The 24,274-nt window shown below is 50.2% G+C and overlaps 1 protein-coding gene across 1 annotated transcript; it reads left to right on the forward strand.

Annotated features, from left to right (window-relative positions):
• The first annotated feature begins 5,471 nt into the window (after nucleotides 1-5,471).
• LOC134033942 (pikachurin-like) lies at nucleotides 5,472-21,194 on the forward strand. The gene is made up of 24 exons (XM_062478230.1): nucleotides 5,472-5,944; nucleotides 6,200-6,309; nucleotides 8,100-8,186; nucleotides 8,308-8,334; nucleotides 8,766-8,883; nucleotides 10,370-10,505; nucleotides 11,465-11,631; nucleotides 11,714-11,829; nucleotides 11,912-12,208; nucleotides 12,731-12,872; nucleotides 13,761-13,861; nucleotides 13,955-14,200; nucleotides 14,456-14,645; nucleotides 14,754-14,879; nucleotides 15,283-15,526; nucleotides 15,795-15,906; nucleotides 17,099-17,215; nucleotides 17,908-18,088; nucleotides 19,042-19,065; nucleotides 19,205-19,280; nucleotides 19,502-19,645; nucleotides 19,739-19,822; nucleotides 20,104-20,207; nucleotides 20,550-21,194. The coding sequence occupies exons 1-24, from the start codon at nucleotides 5,839-5,841 to the stop codon at nucleotides 20,699-20,701; spliced, it is 3,207 nt and encodes a 1,068-aa protein (XP_062334214.1). The 5' UTR covers nucleotides 5,472-5,838; the 3' UTR covers nucleotides 20,702-21,194.
• The last annotated feature ends 3,080 nt before the right edge of the window (nucleotides 21,195-24,274 follow it).

Genomic DNA, 24,274 nt, shown 5'->3' on the forward strand with positions numbered 1-24,274 from the left:
GACGTGGAGTTAAACCGCTGTAGTCGGAGGATTAAAGGGATAAGGGGTCGGCGTTGTTGAATGGATACTACACATACAGTACTACAAAATACTATAAATACTTCAAATATACTACATATATGACTAACATACTACATATCCAGTAGGACAAAATGTAGGATCTTGTTGCTGGTTTGGTGGGTTTCTCATCCAAGGAGAATCCATCCACTCCTGCTATGTTTGTCCACAAGGTCAAAGGTGACTAGCTCTCCCACTGACCTGTGATAGTGGATCCACTGGCGTGTTAGGAGAACGGGGTCAGGTTCCACACTGTGGGTGTGTGTGTGGGTACTCCAGCCTGAAGCCAGCCCTGACCCAGCAGAGGAGTATCGGTAGCAAACCGCCCAGCTGTCATGGAGAGCGTGACAGCAGCTGAACACACTGAGGTAGAGAGGAGCCGTGACCTGCCCTAACCCCGCAGCCTGTGGAGGGGGGCATGGATGGATGGACAGGTGGATGGGTGGATGGATGATCGGTTAGATGGATGGAAGGATGGACGGAAGGAAGGATGAATGGATGGATGGACAGGTGGATGGGTGGATGGATGATCGGTTAGATGGATGGAAGGATGGAAGGAAGGATGAATGGATGGATGGACAGGTGGATGGGTGGATGGATGATCGGTTAGATGGATGGAAGGATGGACGGAAGGAAGGATGAATGGATGGATGGACAGATAGATGGGTGGATGGATATTTGGACAGGTTGGTAGATGGGTGAATGGATGGCTGGACGGGTTGGATGGCTGGATAGCTGGAACTGACCACCAGAATGTTACCTTGGAACCCTCAGAGGATGTTCTGAGAACATTCTAGACATTTTTGAGAGGTATGAGGGGGGGAACCTTCATTCTTGAGAGAGATAACTGGCAGATCCATTCTCCCTGTCTTGTACCTAGGTCAGCCAGAAGGGTCGACCCTGCGGCTCTCTGTTTAAACACATTCCTTTCTTCTGCATGTCAATGTTGTGCTTTCACCAGGGCACCGGTGTCACTACCACTCAGGCCCAGGGACCAGGGGTTGGGGACCAGGGACCAGGTGTCGGAGACCAGGGACCAGGGACCAGGGGACCAGGGACCAGGGGTTGGGGACCAGGGACCAGGTGTCGGAGACCAGGGACCAGGAACTAGGGATCAGGGGCCATGGACCAGGGGACCAGGGGCCGGGGACCAGGGACCAGGGGTCCGGGACCAGGGACCAGGGGTCGGGGACCGGGGACCAGGGGTCGGGGACCGGGGACCAGGGACCAGGGGTCGGGGATCAGGGACCAGGGACCAGGGGTCGGGGACCAGGGACCAGGGACCAGGGGTCGGGGACCAGGGACCAGGGACAGGCCTCTCTGCAGCAGTCCATGTAACGAAACACACAAGGAGGGCTCTCCGCGCATTTTGTCTCCCAACTGAAGAAGCAACCTATTGCCCCCCGCGAAAAAAAAAGAAAAAAGAAGAAACAGTTTCAAAAGAGAAACGTGATCCTTGCCCACGACAAAAGGAATCTGCTTCAAGGGAATCATTATGGAGAGAGAGAGGCCTGCTTCTTCAGAGCAGGTGGGGTTTTTTTATTGTTGTGGCCGGGGGGCTATAGACACCAAACAGGGGGAGGCTAGGGGACGTGGGAGGAGGGGACACCACAAGAAAGCGGCTGAGGTGCTGGACTTTGACACATGTCCCCACGTGTGCGTAGGGGGCTACGTCCCACCTGCTCTTTGGTCTGTGCTCAGGTTACCGGCCTGTCTGACGAGCCGCCCTACCCTGCCCCTGCATTGTGCCATGACACACACGGACGGGAGAAGAAAAGGGAGGAGAGAGGACGATGGAGAGAGGACGATGGAGAGAGGACGATGGAGAGAGGACGATGGAGAGAGGACGATGGAGAGAGGATGATGGAGAGAGGATGATGGAGAGAGGATGATGGAGAGAGGACGATGGAGAGAGGACGATGGAGAGAGGACGATGGAGAGAGGATGATGGAGAGAGGATGATGGAGAGAGGACGATGGAGAGAGGACGATGGAGAGAGGACGATGGAGAGAGGACGATGGAGAGAGGATGATGGAGAGAGGACGATGGAGAGAGGATGATGGAGAGAGGACGATGGAGAGAGGATGATGGAGAGAGGACGATGGAGAGAGGATGATGGAGAGAGGATGATGGAGAGAGGACGATGGAGAGAGGACGATGGAGAGAGGACGATGGAGAGAGGACGATGGAGAGAAGACGATGGAGAGAGGACGATGGAGAGAGGACGATGGAGAGAGGACGATGGAGAGAGGACGATGGAGAGAGGACGATGGAGAGAGGACGATGGAGAGAGGACGATGGAGAGAAGACGATGGAGAGAGGACGATGGAGAGAGGACGATGGAGAGAGGACGATGGAGAGAGGACGATGGAGAGAGGACGATGGAGAGAGAGTGATGGAGAGAGGACGATGGAGAGAGGACAATGGAGAGAGGACGATGGAGAGAGAGGGCGGGGCAGACAGTGGGATCGAGGGTCTTGGGGGCTCATTGTTGGCGACGTGTCTTTTCTTTTTTTAAAGCAGCGCTCAAGCAAGAGATAAAGACGATCGTATGGCCGCGCCCCCCCACATTGCCCCCCCACACGCCGCCGCCCCTCACGCCCCCCCACACGCCGCCCCCCCACATGCCCCCCCCACACGCCCCCCCACACGCCCCCCCACACGCCCCTGCTGCCAAGCCGAGACTGTCAGTGGGAGGTGGGAGGGAGGATGGGGGGGGAGGATGGGGGGGAGGAGGGGAGGGGGGACAGGGGGGCGGGGGGGACGGGGGGGCTAACCTGATGATAGATGGCTGAAACTCCCTTTATCCTTTTATGGCTCAGACAGAGCATTGGAGAATAAGAATCACACACACACACACACACGGAACAATCAGAGATGAGTGATCCATGGACACGCCACCTGTCCTCCTTTCTACTTCTCGTCTTTTCATCGTTTGTTTTTTCGTCCCAGAGAAACTGTAACCCAGATTAGTGGACGTCTAAGTGATTCAATTTCAGGACGGCGCCTTTTTCCGCACAAAGCACACCACTTCTGCCGAGCCCATTGAACCTGCTGCTGTCACACCTGTGTGACTGTCCATGTAAGTCATACCTCCAGGCCGAGTCATGAGTGTACTGTTTCTGTCTGTGGGATATAAACCAATCAACACCAACACTCACCCCAAGCCACATATAGGGAGGGACAGGACAGATTGGACATCTTTACATGTAGTAAGAGTAGTAGTTGTAGAATCTGTTCATCATGAGTGAGAATCACCAGTCTGCTGAGCTAAGATGCTAAGAGGGTGTGCTTAGAGGTAATCCGTTCCAAATGAGCAACAGCAACGATCGACGGTGATTATGTGTCGCTGCTCGAACTGTGCTTGTTATCAACGTACGGGTTTGGAGATGTCCCGGTCCTCTCGGCAGGGCCCTGGTGGCTCACCAGGCTGAGCATGCCCTGTGGGCTGAGGCCTCGCCCTTAGAGGCGTGGGTTCGATTCCACCCTGGGTCATTTCTGCACCTCTTCCACTCTTTTTCTCTCCTGTCTGTCTTGAACTGCCCTATCAAATAATTGATAAGGCATTAAAATGCACCGAAAAATATTAACAATAGGAAAAGATCAACAACAACAAAAATAATGGGAACAAACTTTTTGGAAGGCTATTTCAAACAAAACACTTAGACTGAAATAGGGACGGAGAAGAAAGTGAGCCTGCACAAACATCACAAACACACCCTGGACCTACATGGGATCATGTTTGATGTGTAATTGATTGTGACAAGTGTATTACTTGAAACCAGAGCCCACTGTATGGTGAGGTTAGGAGGTACGTGGAAAATATGCACAACAAGCCAGGAAACACCTTGAAATCTGATCTCATCATAGGTCAGCAAGGAATCACTCTACCCAACAACCCTTGTCCCTTTAACCAGAGTGGCCTTGTAAATATATTAAGTTGTTTTAAAAAAAGATGTGTGTGTGTGTGAACACAGTGTGTCTGTGTTTTTGTGTGTCTATGTGTAAATCTCTGTGTGTGTTTGTGTGTGTCTAAATGTAAATGTGTGTTTGTGACGTGCATGTGGTGCCTGTGTTTTAAAATGTGTGTGTGTGACTGGTGTGTGCTTTTTTGGGTGTTCAAGACTACATGTGAGCACAGGTACATGTGTGTGTGTGTGTGTGCGTGTTTACAGCGACCACAACACTGGGGCCGTAACTCCTTCCAGAGGGCCAGGCTGAGGGAGCTCCCTGCCAGGCCCTCGGAGGTGACGCGGGATCAAGAGCAGGCCTGAGCCAGGTGGGAGAGCTGAGTTGTCACGGGTCAAAGGTCAGAGACGCTGGAGAGGCCTCACACGTGTCAGGACGTTATTTACAGCTGGAGAGGCCTCACAGGGATGTGTGTGTGTGTGTGTGTGTGTGTGTGGTGTGGCACAGACCACCTACGAGCAGGCAGCAGCGAGCGTCGCTTGCCTCCGAGCTCCACTAGGTGGGAGTAAACAATTTGTTCACTAGGTGGGAGTTATCATTTCTCCCACAGAGGGGAGACTGACTGGTGTGAGGGTGTGTGTGTGTGACGTTGTGTGTGTGTGCCATGTATCAAAGCATGTGTATGCATAACTAGGCCTGTATTTGACAAGGGTCCATAACCTTTTGGTTCCTGTTCAAGGCTGGTGGGGGGGCGGGGTCAAGGGTCAAAGTACGGCTAACAGAGATGGAATGTATGAGTCGCCCAGAGCTATGAGTTCCAGATCCTAAATTTGTCACTCAAATACCTAAAATAGAACAAAACTCAATGTGCAATATGAGAATGCCATCTCCTGTTCCAGCTCCATGTCTATCTTTAAGTGCTTGATATGCACCCAAGGCCAAAATTGTCTTACACAAATGTACTCCTAAAAAGTGGATCGTTTCTATATTTAGAAGGTCTGGTCGGTGCTGAGTGTGATTACATATCACGACCACTTGGTGACGCCCTACTATAACGGAATGACAAGCGATGGCACATTCCACACAAGCTGAAGACAAGAATGTATTGATTTACTTTTTGTATTATAGGCCATAGTAAATACATACTGGTCGGTTGTACGTGTCACAGCAACGTATGAGAATCCTTATTCCTCTATGTTCTGAGAGATAGGGCCTAAAAAAATTAATATATTTTATTTTTTTAGCTAACCTTGATGATAAATGTATTGTAACAGTAACTCACTGCTGGATTTAAATAGAGATTTACCTTAAACCTCAGTTCCACCCCCAGAAAAAGTTTTGATTACAGTAATTACGAAAAATTATTAGGAATAGTTTTATCATCACAACATTTTGACTCCAAGGTACCAAGTCAATCTATCAAAAGATGTTACAGATAGTTAACACAACTCAATGATACGTTGAAAACCACCAGCAGGGCATCAAAAGCTGGCATCCGTTAAATATTCGGTTGACTATCATCCTCTCTCGTAAACAAAACGAGCCAACTGGACACTTGTTGAACGTTCCGAGGTTGTTGTTCCGTAGTTAGGGCAATAATAGAGAATTTGACAAGGCAGTCTCCCACACTTGGTCCGTTGATCACCGTGACGCTTTAAAGATTAAGATTTAAGCGACACGCCCACGCAGACAACTCCCGCCGATTAGCTTCCCCCGGTCCCGGGACACGGGCGTGCTGAGGAGTCTTCTGCTGCTCAAACGCCCGTGCTCCTGCCTGATTGACAGCTGGCTCTTCCCTGCAGTTAACCCGCACCTGCCTAATCCGGGTGGGATGTCCATTTAATCGTGGTGTCTTTCTGATATGTGCAAGAAATGGATGTGATCTTTAAACGAAAAACACGCCTGCCTTTTATTTTGATGGTTTTCACATGCGCGTGGGCGATGACTTCTGCGATTAAACAGAGGATTTATGTCAGAGGTGGGTTTAATTTACGTTTAGGACGAAAAGAAACTGATTACATGCTATTAGACATGGGAAAGGCTTGATCGATTTAAATGACAAAATGGGACGCGTAATTGTAGATGTCAACATGATAAAAAGGGGCAAAAGTACTATACAGAATTATTTCCCTTCGGCTTGTGACTCATCTAGCTAGTGAGTTTGGCCAGAACTTTGCTGGGGTTGTAAACAAACAGAGCGGCCGGAAGCTAACCTGTTGTTACGGTTCTCCAGAGCGACTCAGTCCGCCCCTGGACATCGAGCTGCAGACCATCAACTGCAGCGCGGTACAGGTCCGGTGGCGGATACCGTGGAGGCACGTCAGCACGGTTACCGGCTACAAGGTAAGACTGACCTGCTCGCGTCACCTCGGTGACACAGACGCTAGGCATAATGCTGCTACCCGATATTAACATCTACGTTTTACGTGTTATTTATTTATCAAACGAATTTATCCAGAACTACAGTTTATATAGGCTGAGTAGACTACAGCAAAAAACGAAGGATCAGAAGTGCAAAGTTATACAGTCAAGGAATGGTCTGTACAATATCTACCAGCACAGAGCAAAATAACCAAATCTTCAAGCAGGCAGACCAGGTAACTAACAGTCACAGGTGCAGTTATAACTGTTTACCACTACTCTTTTTGATAAGGCACCATGCCACGTCTGAATGTGAAGACTTAAAGTACATAACTCCACAGCCATAGATGGAGAGAGAGAGAAAGAGAGATATAAAGAGAGACAGAAAATGTTCTCAAGGAGATCCTTGTCTTTTTCTGGCATACGTGTTTCCAGTAGAATTGGGCTCCAATCTTATTCCTCCTCCTCTCCAGTCACATTTTAGTTTAGGAGATAACCTCAATGTCGACCCATGGACCCCGAGTTCACCTGTAACTGACCTGTGAACCTTGAGATTTCCTGTACCTGACCCTACAGAGGCGGAGATCTAGACTAGAGGGTGAGGGGGGGGGAGAAGGGGGGAGGAAGAGGGGAAAGAGAAGGTGTGAGTGACAGAGAGAGAGAGTTAGGAAGAGGGGGAGAGAGGGGGGAGGAAGAAAGGGGGATAGTGCGAGAGAAAAGAGAAAAACAGGGAGAAAGAGAGGTAGCGGTGACGGAAAGGGTGAGAGGATGAGACAAAAAGAGAGTGAAAGAGAGAGAGAGGGAGAGAGACAGAGAGAAGGAGCAAGGGGTAATGATACAGCCATCTTAGAAGTACTAGCAGCACCATGACGGTAATTCCTGTGGACAGGCGGGAAGACTGGAGGTATTCTTTGATAACAGCTGTTTGGTGTAATTATTCATGGCCTTTGTCTCGTGTCCAGATCCTTCGTCCGTGTAATTCTGCCTTTCAGAGGGTAAGTGACAGTGGTATTGTTCTCTGTGACGTGGAAGCAGCGTTCCTTACGACGGTTCGCTAAGCCGTCGTCATTCGTCCTCCATGGAAAACAGGAACGCTTGTTTTGTCACTGAGCTCGGCCCCTTCGCATCAGGGCTCGCGTCACATTGCTGGAGGATGAGCTAAGGGTAAACAAAACACAGGCGTCTGGGGCGCCCCGGGAGCTCACCCGATAAGTGTGTGTACCATGTGGAGTCAGGTGGCTGAGCGGTTAGGGAATCGGGCTAGTAATCATAAGGTTGCCGGTTCGATTCCCCGGCAGTGAAAAATGACGTTGTGTCCTTGGGCAAGGCACTTCACCCTACTTGCCTCGGGGAGAATGTCCCTGTACTTACTGTAAGTCGCTCTGGATAAGAGCGTCTGCTAAATGTCTAAATGAAATAAATGACCATGTAGGCTGAGGTAAATAGGCTGAGGCCTTACCTCAGTGGCCTGGGTTTGAGTCCCGGTCTTGCCCCTGTTCTACATGTGTTCCCCTCTCTCTCTCTCCTTGCGCCTTTCCTGTTAGACTTCACTTGAAAAATACAGTCCAATGAAGCATGAAAAATCCTTCTCTCTGCTTGGGTCTCTGGAAAACGTAGTTTAATAATGTGTTCATAATGTGCTAACCACTCATATCTTTACTTCCTAGCCTGCTTCCAGCCCTGGCGTTACCTTGACCACCGGTCCTCCAACGTTGGTCCCTAGTAAACAAACATGACACCATGAATGTTCTTCTTCCTCTGTGGTTCTGCAGGTGTTCTACACGGTCATGAGGAACGGGCGCCCTGCAAGTTCTGCCCTGGCCGTGAACGTTCCCCTGAGTTTGGATGTGTTGGCTGCGGTGAGTTCTAGAAGCACTCTCTCTCTCTCTCTCTGCTTCACGACGTGAGGCAATACAAAGAATATTGTTCGCTTTGTTTGGGGATGTACTTACGCTGGAATGTTTTTCTGTTCACCCTCAGGTAAAGTTCGATGGACAAACAGCTGTTGTAAGTTCCCGGCTTCACTCTAACAGCTTTGGACTTCAAGTTTTGTTGACTTTCATTGATTATAATTAACGGATATCACTCTTGTGTGTGCTGTGTTGTGCGTGCTGTGTTGTGTTGCGGTGTGTGTATGCTGTGTGTTGTGTGGTTGTGGGTGCTGTGTTGTGTTGCGGTGTGTGAATGCTGTATGTTGTGTGTGCTTTGTGGTTGTGGTTGTGGGTGCTGTGTTGTGTTGCGGTGTGTGTATGCTGTATGTTGTGTGTGCTGTGTTGTGTGTGCTGTGTTGTGCATGCTGTGGGTGCTGTGTTGTGTTGCGGTGTGTGTATGCTGTATGTTGTGTGTTGCGGTGTGTGTATGCTGTATGTTGTGCATGCTGTGGGTGTATGCTGTATGTTGTGTGTGTCTGTGTGTGTGTGTCCTTCTGCCCGTGTCAGGACGTGGAGGTGGGCAGCCTCAGGCCTGGCACCCAGCATGTGTTCAGCGTGGGGGCGTACGGGTGGGCAGGGGAGGGGCGTCCCAGTGTGCCCCGCAGGATCAGAACCTTCGCCCCAGGTCAGACACACCTCAATGTTCACCTTGTATGACTATACATCTACATTGTGTTTATTATTATTCATCATATGGAGTCAGCACCTTCACCCCCAGTTTTTTAAATTTTCTAATCTGTCCTGAATATCCCTTATACAGTATATATACTGTATATATATTATGAATGAAAATGTCATGTATCGTATTCTGTTCTATACTATTATTGATAAGAACTTGAGCTGTTCAGAAAAGTGGTTTCATATCGATAAGGGAATGCAGTAATTCCCTATTGTAGTTGTGAATGAATGAGACTCGGGTGTCTTCCTGCGGTGTGTTGGTGTGGCTGTGTTGTTAGTCTCCATGCCCTGCTACCCTGTTGTTAGTCTCCATGCCCTGCTACCCTGTTGTTAGTCTCCATGCCCTGCTACCCTGTTGTTAGTCTCCATGCCCTGCTACCCTGTTGTTAGTCTCCATGCCCTGCTACCCTGTTGTTAGTCTCCATGCCCTGCTACCCTGTGCAGCCATGCTGGTTCACTGCTGAAAGACACGCACATTGAACTGGGAATAATAACCCCAGTCCTCCTGCCCCCTCCATCTCCCCCCCCCTCATCTCCCCTTGTCTCCTTTATCTCTCCCCCCCCCCTCATCTCCCCTTGTCTCCTTTATCTCTCCCCCCCCCTCATCTCCCCTTGTCTCCTTTATCTCTCCCCCCCCCCTCATCTCCCCTTGTCTCCTTTATCTCCCCCCCCTCATCTCCCCTTGTCTCCTTTATCTCTCCCCCCCCCTCATCTCCCCTTGTCTCCTTTATCCCCCCCCCTCATCTCCCCTTGTCTCCTTTATCTCTCCCCCCCCCCTCATCTCCCCTTGTCTCCTTTATCTCCCCCCCCTCATCTCCCCTTGTCTCCTTTATCTCCCCCCCTCATCTCCCCTTGTCTCCTTTATCTCCCCCCCCTCATCTCCCCTTGTCTCCTTTATCCCCCCCCCTCATCTCCCCTTGTCTCCTTTATCTCCCCCCCCTCATCTCCCCTTGTCTCCTTTATCTCCCCCCCCTCATCTCCCCTTGTCTCCTTTATCTCTCTCCCCCCCCTCATCTCCCCTTGTCTCCTTTATCCCCCCCCTCATCTCCCCTTGTCTCCTTTATCTCTCTCCCCTCCCCTCATCTCCCCTTGTCTCCTTTATCCCCCCCCCTCATCTCCCCTTGTCTCCTTTATCCCCCCCCCTCATCTCCCCTTGTCTCCTTTATCTCCCCCCCCCTCATCTCCCCTTGTCTCCTTTATCCCCCCCCCTCATCTCCCCTTGTCTCCTTTATCTCCCCCCCCTCATCTCCCCTTGTCTCCTTTATCTCTCCCCCCCCCCCTCATCTCCCCTTGTCTCCTTTATCTCTCCCCCCCTCATCTCCCCTTGTCTGCTTTATCTCTCCCCCCCCCCTCATCTCCCCTTGTCTCCTTTATCTCCCCCCCCCCCTCATCTCCCCTTGTCTCCTTTATCCCCCTCCCCCTCCCCCAAACAGAGATCTGTATGTCCCCTGCCGTGCCCTCCCAGCCAAGGGTGGTCTCTGTGTCAGACACTGAGATTAAGTTGTCATGGCAACCCGCCGAGAGGGAGGGCGGCCCGGCAGCCCTTCGCTTTCTCGTGTCTCACATCAGGTACGATCCACGCCCCTTGTGTGTCTGTGATACAGTAGTGTGTCTGCAGCAAGATATGCCTGGAGGCTTGGAGCCAGTCACATGACCACACGTCGGCTACCAATCAGGTGTGCGTGTGTATGAGGTGGTTGGAGCGCGGTATTTTTAGTTTTTATGAATGTACTGGTCCCAGTCTCAAGAGAAGGGTTAAAAGATTCTTCCACACAGACCTCAGGACTGAGGATATCTCCATGTCCCCTGTCGACCACACACCAGGATCAAGGAGGAAACCAGGATGTGCGTTTGTCCTTCAAACTGAAGTTCCCTCTGGGGCCTTCCCTGAATGTGCTTCTGCTCCAAAGAACCAAGAATGAATCCCACATGAATAAACCACTTTCCTGTCTTGAATAGGGGGGGGGGGGGGTTACAAGTGTGTTTCTGAATACCTAGAGAGAAAGAGAGGGTGAGTGAGGGGAGAGAGAGAGAGTTGGAGAGTTGGAGAGAGAGAATGAGTGAGAGAAAGAGAGGGTGTGAGAGAGTGTGAGGGGAGAGAGAAAGAGGGAGAGTGGGACAGAGTGAATAAGTGAGAGATGGAAAGGCATAGTGAGGGAGATAAGGGGGTAGGGACAAAAGAGTGAGTGAAAGAAAGAGAGGAAATGAGTGAAAGAGTGAGTAAAAAAGAGAGAGAAACCTACACAGCTTCAAGGCGTAAATGTTGCACCTTTATGCCGCCTCTCAGTTCTGTATAAGATATACGTATGAACACGGAACGGGGGGTCATGGTGGTACCAGCAGTAAGCCGACAGCAGAAGCAGATCCAGAGCCAAAACGACGTCTCTGTAAAAAGGAGAGCCGGCCTGGAGGGAAAACACACACTAGACACCGTCGCTCATGAATTACCTCTGATTCCAGATCGCCGGCATGCTCCCCCACAGTGCGGCACCAAGTTATGTGTGTGTGTGTGTCTTCATGTTCTCCAGACCAGGAGTGGACTCCAACTGGACCTCTGTTGAAGATTCAGTGGCCAGCAGCTCTGTGGTTGTGCCTGGTCTGGACCCAGACACCCAGTACCAGTTCGCTGTACAGGCGGTCAACAGCTTCGGCATTAGTCCTCCCAGCACCATCAGCAACCCAGCATGGACCCTCAGTGAGCACTCGGGGTGTTTTGCCGTTACCTTTTGCCTAGTTAATCCTCATCAACCCGCATCATCCAGAATGTTCTTTCCTAGGTTCTCAGAATGAAGGCAGTGGCATTGTGGGTCTGGGTTACCCCGGCAACCACAACTTGTCTGAGGAGGAAGCGAGTGACGTTCACGGACTGCGTCATAACGTTCCTCTTCGAGAGGTACAATAGTTTTTCACCTCACAATAGATGTTTTTTTTCCTCCGATAAATATATACTAATTTGACATATTTATGTGTTCCAGACTTTTATCTACTCTAAAGAGACCAGTAGAAGATCTCAACTCAGCTCCAAGACTCTCATCTCAGACACAGGAGGAGAAGAAGAAAAGATCTCCTCCCGGGAGGTCAGAAAGACTACAACTCCCAGCAGGACTACAGTCACCGGCCCGATCCTCCTAGCCTCCTCGCCACATCCTGACAAAGTCTCCCTTGTCTCCACCCCGCCATCCAACTCCACCACCAGCCCTTCCTCACCTCCCTCCCCCCTGCTCCCCCGTCCTCCCCCGCCCCCCGCCAGCGCTGGGGGCTGGAGGAGGGGACTCCACCAGGAGGAGGGGAGGAGGGGGCTCCACCAGGAGGAGGGGAGGAGGGGGCTCCACCAGGAGGAGGGGAGGAGGGGACTCCACCAGGAGGAGGGGAGGAGGGGACTCCACCAGGAGGAGGGGAGGAGGGGACTCCACCAGGAGGAGGGGAGGAGGGGACTCCACCAGGAGGAGGGGAGGAGGGGACTCCACCAGGAGGAGGGGAGGAGGGGACTCCACCAGGAGGAGGGGAGGAGGGGACTCCACCAGGAGGAGGGGAGGAGGGGACTCCACCAGGAGGAGGGGAGGAGGGGACTCCACCAGGAGGAGGGGAGGAGGGGACTCCACCAGGAGGAGGGGAGGAGGGGGCTCCACCAGGAGGAGGGGAGGAGGGGGCTCCACCAGGAGGAGGGGAGGAGGGGACTCCACCAGGAGGAGGGGAGGAGGGGACTCCACCAGGAGGAGGGGAGGAGGGGACTCCACCAGGAGGAGGGGAGGAGGGGACTCCACCAGGAGGAGGGGAGGAGGGGACTCCACCAGGAGGAGGGGAGGAGGGGGCTACACGACCTGATCTGTGAGGACACCGTGTGTCCCGCCCACAGCGTGTGTGTTGACGACTTCCAGAGCGGGGGGTCACGCTGCTACTGTGCCCTGGGTCTGGGGGGAGAGGCCTGCTCTGAGGGTGAGACTCTGCTGACAATGTTAACCTCACCTGGTATAACCTGGTGATCTATCTCACCTGGTATAACCTGGTGATCTATCTCACCTGGTATAACCTGGTGATCTATCTCACCTTGTATAACCTGGTGATCTATCTCACCTTGTATAGCCTGGTGATCTATCTCACCTGGTATAACCTGGTGATCTATCTCACCTTGTATAGCCTGGTGATCTATCTCACCTGGTATAACCTGGTGATCTATCTCACCTTGTATAACCTGGTGATCTATCTCACCTGGTATAACCTGGTGATCTATCTCACCTGGTATAGCCTGGTGATCTATCTCACCTGGTATAGCCTGGTGATCTATCTCACCTTGTATAGCCTGGTGATCTATCTCACCTGGTATAGCCTGGTGATCTATCTCACCTTGTATAGCCTGGTGATCTATCTCACCTGGTATAGCCTGGTGATCTATCTCACCTTGTATAGCCTGGTGATCTATCTCACCTGGTATAGCCTGGTGATCTATCTCACCTTGTATAGCCTGGTGATCTATCTCACCTGGTATAGCCTGGTCATCTATCTCACCTGGTATAACCTGGTGATCTATCTCACCTTGTATAGCCTGGTGATCTATCTCACCTGGTATAGCCTGGTCATCTATCTCACCTGGTATAACCTGGTGATCTATCTCACCTGGTATAACCTGGTGATCTATCTCACCTGGTATAGCCTGGTCATCTATCTCACCTGGTATAGCCTGGTGATCTATCTCATCTTGTATAGCCTGGTCCAGGTGTTCTTCCTTGCTGGGCAGCCATAGGAATTGGTATAGCTCACAATACCCCCTTTGGAGAAAATCGTCTGTTAAAATACATTATTATTGTTCCATTCTTGGTCCTCCAGTGGTTATGGCGAGCTATCCCAAGTTCCACGGCTTCTCCCACATAGCGTTTGAGCCTCTGAAGAAGTCCTACCACACGCTACAGATCACCCTGGACTTCAAGGTAGAACGAGCTGTCTACTTTAGATGTGTTCTTCTACAGAGTTACTCACAAGAAGGATCCTGAGGATGCTGTGTGTGTGTGTGTGTCCTGCAGGCGGACTCTGACAGCGGGCTGCTTCTGTTCTGTGGGGAGAGTGACCAGGGCGAGGGTGACTACGCCTCGTTGGCGCTCATCCACGGCAGGCTCCACTTCCGGTTCAACTGTGGCACCGGCAGCGGGCACATGGTGAGCGGGCGGCGCGTGACGCCGGGCCGGTGGCACACGGTGTCCGTCGCCAGGGTGGGCGTCACGGGCTGGCTGAGGATGGACAATGACACGCCCGTCACAGGAAGCTCACAGGTGAGGAGTCAGACGTGCAGGGGAGGAGTCATGCAAGGAGTCAAACTCACAGGTTGGGAGTCAAACTCACAGGTTGGGAGTCAGACGTGGAGGGGAGGAGTCATGCAAGGAGTCAAACTCACAGATTGGGAGTCAAACTCAGGTTGGGAGTCAGATGTGCAGGAGAGGAGTCAAGCAAGGAGTCAAACTCACAGGTTGGGAGTCAAACTCACAGATTTGGAGTCAAACACATTTCCTCATCTCTGACTCCTCCAGGGAGACTACACCAAGATCACCTTCCGAACGCCTCTCTATGTGGGCGGATCCCCCAATGTCTATTGGCTGATCAGGACCACGGGGACCAATCGTGGCTTCCAGGGGTGTATCCAGATGCTCAGCATCAACAACAGGATGATGGACATGAGGCCCTGGCCAATAGGATCGGCTCTGAGTGGAGCGGACGTGGGTGAGTTGGTTTTACGTGTCACGAGACTATCACACACACACAAATACACCCCACCCCCCACACACACACACCATGCTACGTTGACTGGCGTGTGGGTGTACCTTGCAGGTGTGTGTAGTGCCAGTGTTTGTGCTGACGTCAGCTGTGCCCACGGTGGAACCTGCGTCACCAGCAGCACCGACGGGTATCTGTGTCTGTGCCCGCTGGGCTTCAGGGGGCGGAGGTGCCAGGATAGTGTGTACCACACACACACACACACATACTGTACATGACACACACACACACATACTGTACATGACACACACACACACATACTGTACATGACACACACACACACACACATACTGTACATGACACACACACACACATACTGTACATGACACACACACACACATACTGTACATGACACACACACACACACACACACATACTGTACATGACACACACACACACATACTGTACATGACACACACACACACACACAGAGTGACACACACACACACATACTGTACATGACACACACACACACACACAGAGTGACACACACACACACATACTGTACATGACACACACACACACACACAGAGTGACACACACAGTCACACACCAACCCTCCCTCTCGGCGTGGTCCCCTCAGGCTTCCTCCTGGTGGTCCCTCTCTTCAGAGCGTCCGTGCGCTCGTACGCTAGCGCCCCCTGGCCCCGGGGCCCCCATCACTACTTGTCCTTCCAGGAGCTGGAGGTGGTGTTCCTGCCAGGGGCCCCCGACGGCACGCTGCTCTACAGCCAGGACACAGACACCAGGGACTTCCTGTCCGTCACTCTGGCGGGAGGCCACCCAGAGCTACGCTTCGACTGTGGCTCTGGGACTGCTGTGATCAGGTTAGCTCCGCCCTGGAGAGCCGCAACAGGCACACGAAAGAGGCACACACCCGGGACTAACGGTCCTCACGGTCAATGTTAGTGAACTCTGCTGCATTGTATTGACATGCGAAATAAGTGCCGAAAAGAAAGTAGAAAGCAAAGCGGAAAATCAAGGTTCAGAAGCACATAGATCTGACAGTATTTTGGGGTTTCCGTTATGAAACACTAGTTCAGTATGTGTAGGGCAGAGCCTGACATCAGTAAACTGCTGTTTCTGTTTGTGTAGAAGTGAGGCGCCCGTCTCCCTGAACGAGTGGCACGAGCTGCGGGCGTGGAGGACTGGCAGGGCAGGCATCCTCCAGGTGGACTCCCAGAGGCCCTCGCATGGCCTGGCAGAAGTAGGGCACTGGTGATCACGGCATGGAACACACACACATGGAATACACACACATGGAATACACACACATGGAATACACACACATGGAACACACACACATGGAATACACACACATGGAACACACACACATGGAATACACACACATGGAATACACACACATGGAACACACACACATGGAATACACACACATGGAACACACACACATGGAATACACACATGGAACACACACATGGAACACACACACATGGAATACACACATGGAACACACACATGGAATACACACACATGGAACACACACACATGGAACACACACACATGGAACACACACACATGGAATACACACACATGGAATACACACACATGGAACACACACATGGAACACACACATGGAACACACACACATGGAACACACACACATGGAACACACACACATGGAATACACACATGGAATACACACACATGGAACACACACACATGGAATACACACATGGAACACACACATGGAACACACACATGGAACACACACATGGAACACACACACATGGAATACACACACATGGAACACACACATGGAACACACACACATGGAACACACACACATGGAACACACACATGGAACACACACATGGAACATACACATGGAACACACACATGGAACACACACATGGAACACACACACATGGAATACACACACATGGAATACACACACATGGAACACACACACATGGAATACACACATGGAACACACACACATGGAATACACACATGGAACACACACATGGAACACACACATGGAACACACACATGGAACACACACACATGGAATACACACACATGGAATACACACACATGGAACACACACACATGGAATACACACATGGAATACACACACATGGAATACACACACATGGAACACACACACTCCTAGTGTGTAGTGGTTACTGTTAGCCTGCTGGACATAGTCCTACTATGTACGGCAAACTGCTAGCCAGTTGTACTAACAGTGTAAACATATTGCATATCACTTCACCCTACTTGCCTCGGGGGAATATCCCTGTACTTACTGTAAGTCGCTCTGGATAAGAGTGTCTGCTAAATGACTGAATGTAATGATGAGGGTTACTGCCAGAGGGAGCCAACTGTGGCCATCAGACCTTATGTGTAATTGTGTGTGTGCGTGTGTTGTCCTGCAGGGGGCGTTCACCCAGATCAGATGTGGGGGTCCACTGTTCATTGGGGGCGTCCCTGATCACAGCAGTACTCAGAGCCAAACTGGTCTCATCCAGCCCTTCACTGGCAGCATTCAGAAGGTACAGCAGCCAGCAGGGTTTGCATGGACTGGGTTAGGGTTAGGGTCAAACTCAGTACAACTCGGTGTATTACAGCATAGTTTGCCACAGCATAGCACATCATAGCATAGCACATCATAGCTTAGCACATCATAGCATAGCACAGCACATCATAGCATTGCACATCATAGCATAGCATAGCACATCATAGCATTGCACATCATAGCATAGCACATCATAGCATAGCATAGCACATCATAGCATAGCACATCATAGCATTGCACATCATAGCATAGCACATCATAGCATAGCACATCATAGCATAGCACAGCACATCATAGCATAGCACATCATAGCATAGCACATCATAGCATTGCACATCATAGCATAGCACATCATAGCATAGCACATCATAGCATTGCACATCATAGCATAGCATAGCACATCATAGCATAGCACATCATAGCATATCATAGCACAGCATAGTAGCTACAAAACAATAGCACAGTAGCCCACACTATAGTGAACACAAGACACAGTAGGCTACATACCGCATAGAAAAGTACAGGACAGTACAGGCCAGAGCAGTACCTTGTCTATATGACCTCTGGAGGTCACAGTAACCTACAGGAAATTACATCACCGTCAGTGTACGAGCACATTCAGACCAGAGGCCCGCCCGTGGTGTGTGTGACTCCTGCTGTCTCCGTCAGATCACCGTGAACGGCCAGCGCCTGCGCCTGCCCCAGGACCTCTCAGCCGGGGTCAACCTGGACAACTCCCTGCACCCCTGCATGGGAAACCCCTGTCTGAACGCAGGCTGGTGCCAGCCCAGAGGCCCTGGGTACAAGTGTGACTGCCCTCTGGGGTACGCGGGGAAACACTGCCAGCAAGGTGACACGTCTGTGTTCCAATAACTTCTACATTTCATATACAGCATGTACTGTATGTGCTGTATATACTGTATATACAGCATGTACTGTATGTACTGCATGCACTGTATGGACTGTATTTCATTGTAGTGTTGCAATGTTTAAATGTAGACTCTTCCCTTGGCTGTAACCACCAAACAAACTGTCAGAACTGCACGTCTGGTCCTTCATCTTCTGCTGTTCTTTCTATATGCACGCTTTTGATAAAAGTGTCTGCCACATGAATTTAAATTCAATGTAAAAATGAAATATGTAGTGAGCGTGTATATATTTATAGATATACTGGTTCTACGTGTATCTGCTGCTTACCTCCTCCTCTTCTCTCTCGTCTCCTGTTCCTCCTCTCTATCTCCTCTCCCTCTCTTCCCCTCCTCTCTTCTCCTCCTCTCCCTCTCTTCCCCTCCTCTCTATTCCTCTCTATCTCCTCTCCCTCTCTTCCCCTCCTCCTCTCTATTCCTCTCTATCTCCTCTCCCTCTCTTCCCCTCCTCCTCTCTATTCCTCTCTATCTCCTCTCCCTCTCTTCTCCTCCTCTCTTCTCGTCCTCTCTATCTCCTCTCCCTCTCTTCTCCTCCTCTCTTCTCCTCCTCTCTATCTCCTCTCCCTCTTTTCTCCTCTCTATCTCCTCTCCCTCTCTTCTCCTCCTCTCTTCTCGTCCTCTCTATCTCCTCTCCCTCTCTTCTCCTCCTCTCTCTCTCCTCTCCCTCTCTTCCCCTCCTCTCTTCTCCTCCTCTCTATCTCCTCCCCCTCTCTTCCCCTCCTCCTCTCTTCTCCTCCTCTCTATCTCCTCTCCCTCTCTCCTCCTCCTCTCTATCTCCTCTCCCTCTCTCCTCCTCCTCTCTATCTCCTCTCCCTCTCTCCTCCTCCTCTCTATCTCCTCTCCCTCTCTCCTCCCCTTTCCTGACCCTGCTCTGCAGAGTGTGGGACATACGGCATGAACTGTGAGTTTGACTGCGCCTGTAGTTGTTAGTGTGTAGTGTTAGTAGTACACTTTAACGTGTTTATCGTGTCTGAATGGTTTTGAGGATCTCTTCCTCCATCTAGTGAACAGTGTGAGTAAGTGCAGGTCTCACTCTCCAGTCACAGAGCCCGTGGCATTGCCCCAGTTTATTGGCCGAAGCTACCTCACTTACGACAAGAAAGACATTTTAAGAAGGTGCTGTTTCTCTTGTTAATACTTTGATTAACACCACTATATGCTTATTGATAATTTGACAGTGTCTCCCTCTCTCACCCCTCTATCTCCCCTTCTCTCCCCTTTTCCCTCCCTCCCTTTCTCCCCCTCTCTCCCCCTCCCTCCCCCTCTCTCCCCCTCCCTCCCCCTCTCTCCCCCTCCCTCCCTCCCTCCCCCTCTCTCTCCCTCCCTCCCCGTCTCAGGGTGTCAGGCTACAGCACCAGTGTGTTCCTCCGCTTCCGGAGCTTCTCTCAGGATGGACTGTTGCTATGGCGAGGGCACATGCCTCTTAGGGTCAACACTGACTTCATGTCTCTGAGCTTGAAGAGCGGGGCTCTCCTCTTCAGGTAGCCGTGTGTGTGTGTGTCTTTGCATGTCATGTTTGTGTGTGTGTGCATATCGTGTGTGTGTGTAACATGGGTCTCTTCAACCTCCTCTAGCTATAACCTGGGGAGTGGTGTTGCCACGCTGATGGTGAATGGATCCTTCAGCGATGGCCAATGGCATTGGGTCAAAGCAGTCAGGTGCCTTTTGTTACACTAATTACATTTCTGACAGTTAGACCTTCGAGTCACTCTGTAATGGGAATTATCTATCCATGTACGCCACTAATTGTCAGTTAACAAAGATGATTTAACAAAGGGACTTCAGGTGACAACTGTATGGTAACCTGGGTAACCGTGCTAGTCCGTGACAGTGAGTGGGGGGGTGGCTGGTGTGTCGTTGTGAGCAGGGGTGGAACTGCTCTCTCCTGGTCCAGCTGACCAGTCTGATTAGAATTTGCTTTTATGACTATCTCCCCCAGAGAAGGCCAGGTTGGGACGCTGACTGTGGACCAATCAGAGAGCAGCACTGGAAGGTCACCTGGCAACATGAGACAGCTCAACACCAACACCGATCTCTTCCTGGGTCAGTGTAGGGTGATGATGGTGGTGGTGATGATGATGGTGGTGGTGATGGTGATGGTGATGATGATGATGGTGATGATGATGGTGGTGGTGGTGGTGGTGATGATGATGGTGGTGGTGGTGGTGGTGATGATGATGGTGGTGGTGGTGGTGATGATGATGGTGGTGGTGGTGATGATGATGATGATGATGATGATGATGAAGATGATGGTGGTGGTGGTGGTGGTGATGATGATGATGATGATGATGATGATGATGATGGTGGTGGTGGTGGTGGTGATGATGATGATGTTAATGAAGAAGATGATGATGATGATGATCCTGGTGTTTGGGCTGGTTCCAGGGGGGGTGAAGGAGCGAGTCGTGGATGCGCAGGGCGTGTGCATGTGGGGGCTGATGGGCTGTGTGTCTCACCTCAGCCTCTCCCCAACCCACCACCTCTCCCTGCTGGAGGACGCAGCCAGAGGCCGGAACGTCCACACCTGCGGAACCTGAATCCCTCGCCTCTCGTTTCCTCAGGGACTCTTTTACAGGTGGGACTGGAGGATGGGAATGTGTTACATAGAATCTCTCATAGTATTTATTTATTTTTAGACAGAACGACAAGCTTTCTTTTGTATGCAGACAAAGAAGTGTGGAGCTCTTGGTCTTGGAGTGTGGTTTTGTAAGATATGTTTTTAGCTTCATTTTCATAGCTACAGTACTATTCACAGTGTTGTTCACATTACATCACATATACTATATGCTAGCTCATATTTAGCTTAGTTTACAAACAAGGTTTAGCTTAGTTTACAAGTCACATTAACCCACTTATACCTTGTATTATGTAAATTCAAATTTCAATAGTGGACATACCCTTTGATATATTATTATGAATGAATATTAGTGTGATGCGTTGTGGATTGTAGGCATGGCAACGGGAACAATGCAACGTCGCGAGATATGCCTTTTTAATCGCTAAAATATTAAACTTTCATACCATATCGTACATATCTTTCAAGTCCCAATATTTCCAACTTCTAGGAATTGCCACTCATTTGTCATGGGTTGGGTTTGGCTCTTTCTTGGTTTATCTGTTTTCCTCAAATGTGGGTGAGGGGTGCAGACCTGTCGAATTGTCTTCACCGCAGGGGGTCTGCAGGGGGTCTGGTTGGCTACTAGGCCGCACTGAGACTGAAAGGTACGGCATCTGTGACCGTGCTTGTGGCTGACAAACGGGCCCCCTACAGGGCACTCAACTGACTGAACCATCCTGTGAAATTACCACTCGACACCCTCAAAAGAAAGGTGCTCTATAGCAGGGCAGATGCCATTGAAACATTGTGAGAAAACATTGATTGCTTTCTGGAAATCATAAAGGTGATTGTCACTGCGATGTGTGTTCATTTTGTGTCTCTCCTACACCCCCTGAAAGGCACGTATTCTTTGTTGTGTCAATAGATGGACTACAGGAGGTTATTTTGATACCCTCCTGTCCTCTTTCTACCTCCTCGCAGAACTGCGTTGCTGGCTTAGTTACCTCAGATCTCAAATGAACAATTCAAGACGAAGGTGATGACAGATGAAGACAGTTGGAGGATTAGCTGTGCTGTCAGAAGGGGGCGTCGTCCTTTGCGGGCCAATCAGAGGAGAGCTCAACGTTCGTATTTCGCTGAGATGGCTCACCCTCGTCAAGGTGTGTGAGATCTGTCATCTGGTCTCCTGAAGCTACAGGAAGGAGTCTCTACAGATAACCTTCTGATTTAAATCAGCTAGCTAAGAGCTCGTCTTCAGACCACATCTCTGATGAGCGATGAAAAAATTCCTCTGTCAGGAATGCACAGTGTAGAAGACCCCTTGTCACATGCCAAGGGTGAAATACTTTAGATTTTTTTTAAAAAGTTGATTTTTGTATCGGGAAGGCGTGTGACAGGGCTGAGAGAGAGACAGTAGGGGAGAGAGAAGGGACTGACGAGAGAGGAGGATGAGAAGATGAGAGACAGTGGGAGACAGAGAAAATCAATAAGTAGATGTTTGATTGAAGAGGGTGTAGAACAAGAGAGAGGGAGAGAATGAGAGAGAGGGAGGGAGGGAGGGAGAGAATGAGTGAGGGAGGGAGGGAGGGAGGGAGGGAGAGAATGAGAGAGGGAGGGACGGAGGGAGAGAATGAGTGAGAGAGGGAGGGAGGGAGGGTGGGAATGAGTGAGAGAGGGAGGGAGGGAGGGAGGGAGAGAATGAGTGAGAGAGGGAGGGAGGGACGGAGGGAGAAACCCAGGGCAGGAGGGAGAGGGAATCACCAGGAAGAGGATAAGCTCCAGAGGATAAAAACATCCCGTAGGATGCTGGAACTTGGTGGACTCATTGATTGACTGATTGACTAAATAATTGACTCACTGACTAAATAACTGACTAATTTAGTGTCTGACTGTCTGAGTAAATGACTCAGTCAATTATGAGTAATGAGTAAATGACTCATCTCAGTCGGTCTGACTGACCGACTGAGATGAGCGCCTTCTAAGCCAGCCCATGAAACAGAGTTTTAGTAACCTTTTATTGTAATTTTTGCCCCCCCCTTAGGGGCTATTAGTTCTACAGCATTGGATGTTTACCACCACATACAGCAACAACATCAATAATATATTAAAATACTAAATACAAGCTTAAAAAAAGGAAAAAACACCCTTTCCTATTTACATTTTGTAAATGTATTGCACATGGAACAACTGAAAATGTGAAACTATTTGACAAACAAACAGAGGGAACAGTCAACCTTGATGGCTGCTGAAGTTGTGAACAAGCAGTCAGATCAACTCCAGCCTTCAGCTCTGTCAGCTTTAACCCATGGAAGCAGCTAGCCACTAAAACAGAACTGTCTGTAGAACAAGGATAACATATTTCAGGCCTTGCAGCAGAATTGTATTTACGAGTTCAGCTGCTTTGGAAAACATCATAAATATGACAGCCTACAGTGTTGCATTCCTACACAAGGTTCACTGAATGTGTTTGTTCATCAGTGCAGGGTATCAAAGCTATGTCATGTTTAGTATCATGTGGTTTGCCCTGTGGTGTCTGCATTGGGGCTGTTGGGGCTGGGCCCACTGTCAATGGAGGCAGTATTGAAAGAATACCATCCGACTCGACGCTCTTTTTTTACATTTAGTCATTTAGCAGACGCTCTTATCCAGAGTGACTTACAGTAAGTACAGGGACATTCCCCAGAGGCAAGTAGGGTGAAGTGCCTTGGCCAAGCACACGTCATTTGGCAGCCGGGAATCGAACCGGTAACCTTCTGATTACTGGCCCGAATGCCTAAACGCTCACCCACCTGACTCCCTGCCTTTTTAAGCTCTCCCTCATTTCCCAACCCTTGTTTCCCAATCCCTGTCTTCCTAAGTAGAGCTTTTGTTATCCTGGATCATTCACCCCTGGTTTACCCCTTTTTCCCCTCACATTCGAGAAGGTCGTTTTCTGTCTACTCAGGCCCCTAACACTCCAGATGTTGCCTACGGTCCCAAGGCTTGATTTTGCATATGCAGAACTCCTCCACAGTCACCTGCTCGGATCCTGACACATTTACATTGATTGCCTGAACTGCTAATGTCTCTTGGAGAGGAATCATCTCTTACATTATAATTATATTCATTTAGAAGACACTCTCATCCAGGTCTGAATCGGTGAAACTCACTCCTCAAGTATATAACAGGCCACCCGTGTTAATGAAGAGCTAGCTTTTCGTTGACGTAGCTGGTAGTGGTCGCGCTTGGCAAGTCAGAGGTGGCGTGTTCGACCCCAGCGAGTAGCGAACATCGCAGAGAAAACAGCATTACATTGCTGTTTTCTGTCCATCATCTGTTTACTCCACCACCGGAAACAGAGCGGTTTGTACGCCTACGGGCAGGCAATCGAACTGATTACAATGCACCTTGCATTGTTATCTCCTTGTCTCCTTGTGTGTGTCTCCTTGCACAGCTGACTGTTGAAATATTTAATAAGGCTCAAGTTCTACATGCTTGCATAATATCGCAGCTTTAAAAGGTTATAAGACGTTTGTGGAAATAACCCACACAAGAAAGGTTGTGCTAAAGGAGC

This window comes from Osmerus eperlanus, chromosome 14 (assembly GCF_963692335.1).
Source record: "Osmerus eperlanus chromosome 14, fOsmEpe2.1, whole genome shotgun sequence".
Lineage (NCBI taxonomy): Eukaryota > Metazoa > Chordata > Actinopteri > Osmeriformes > Osmeridae > Osmerus > Osmerus eperlanus.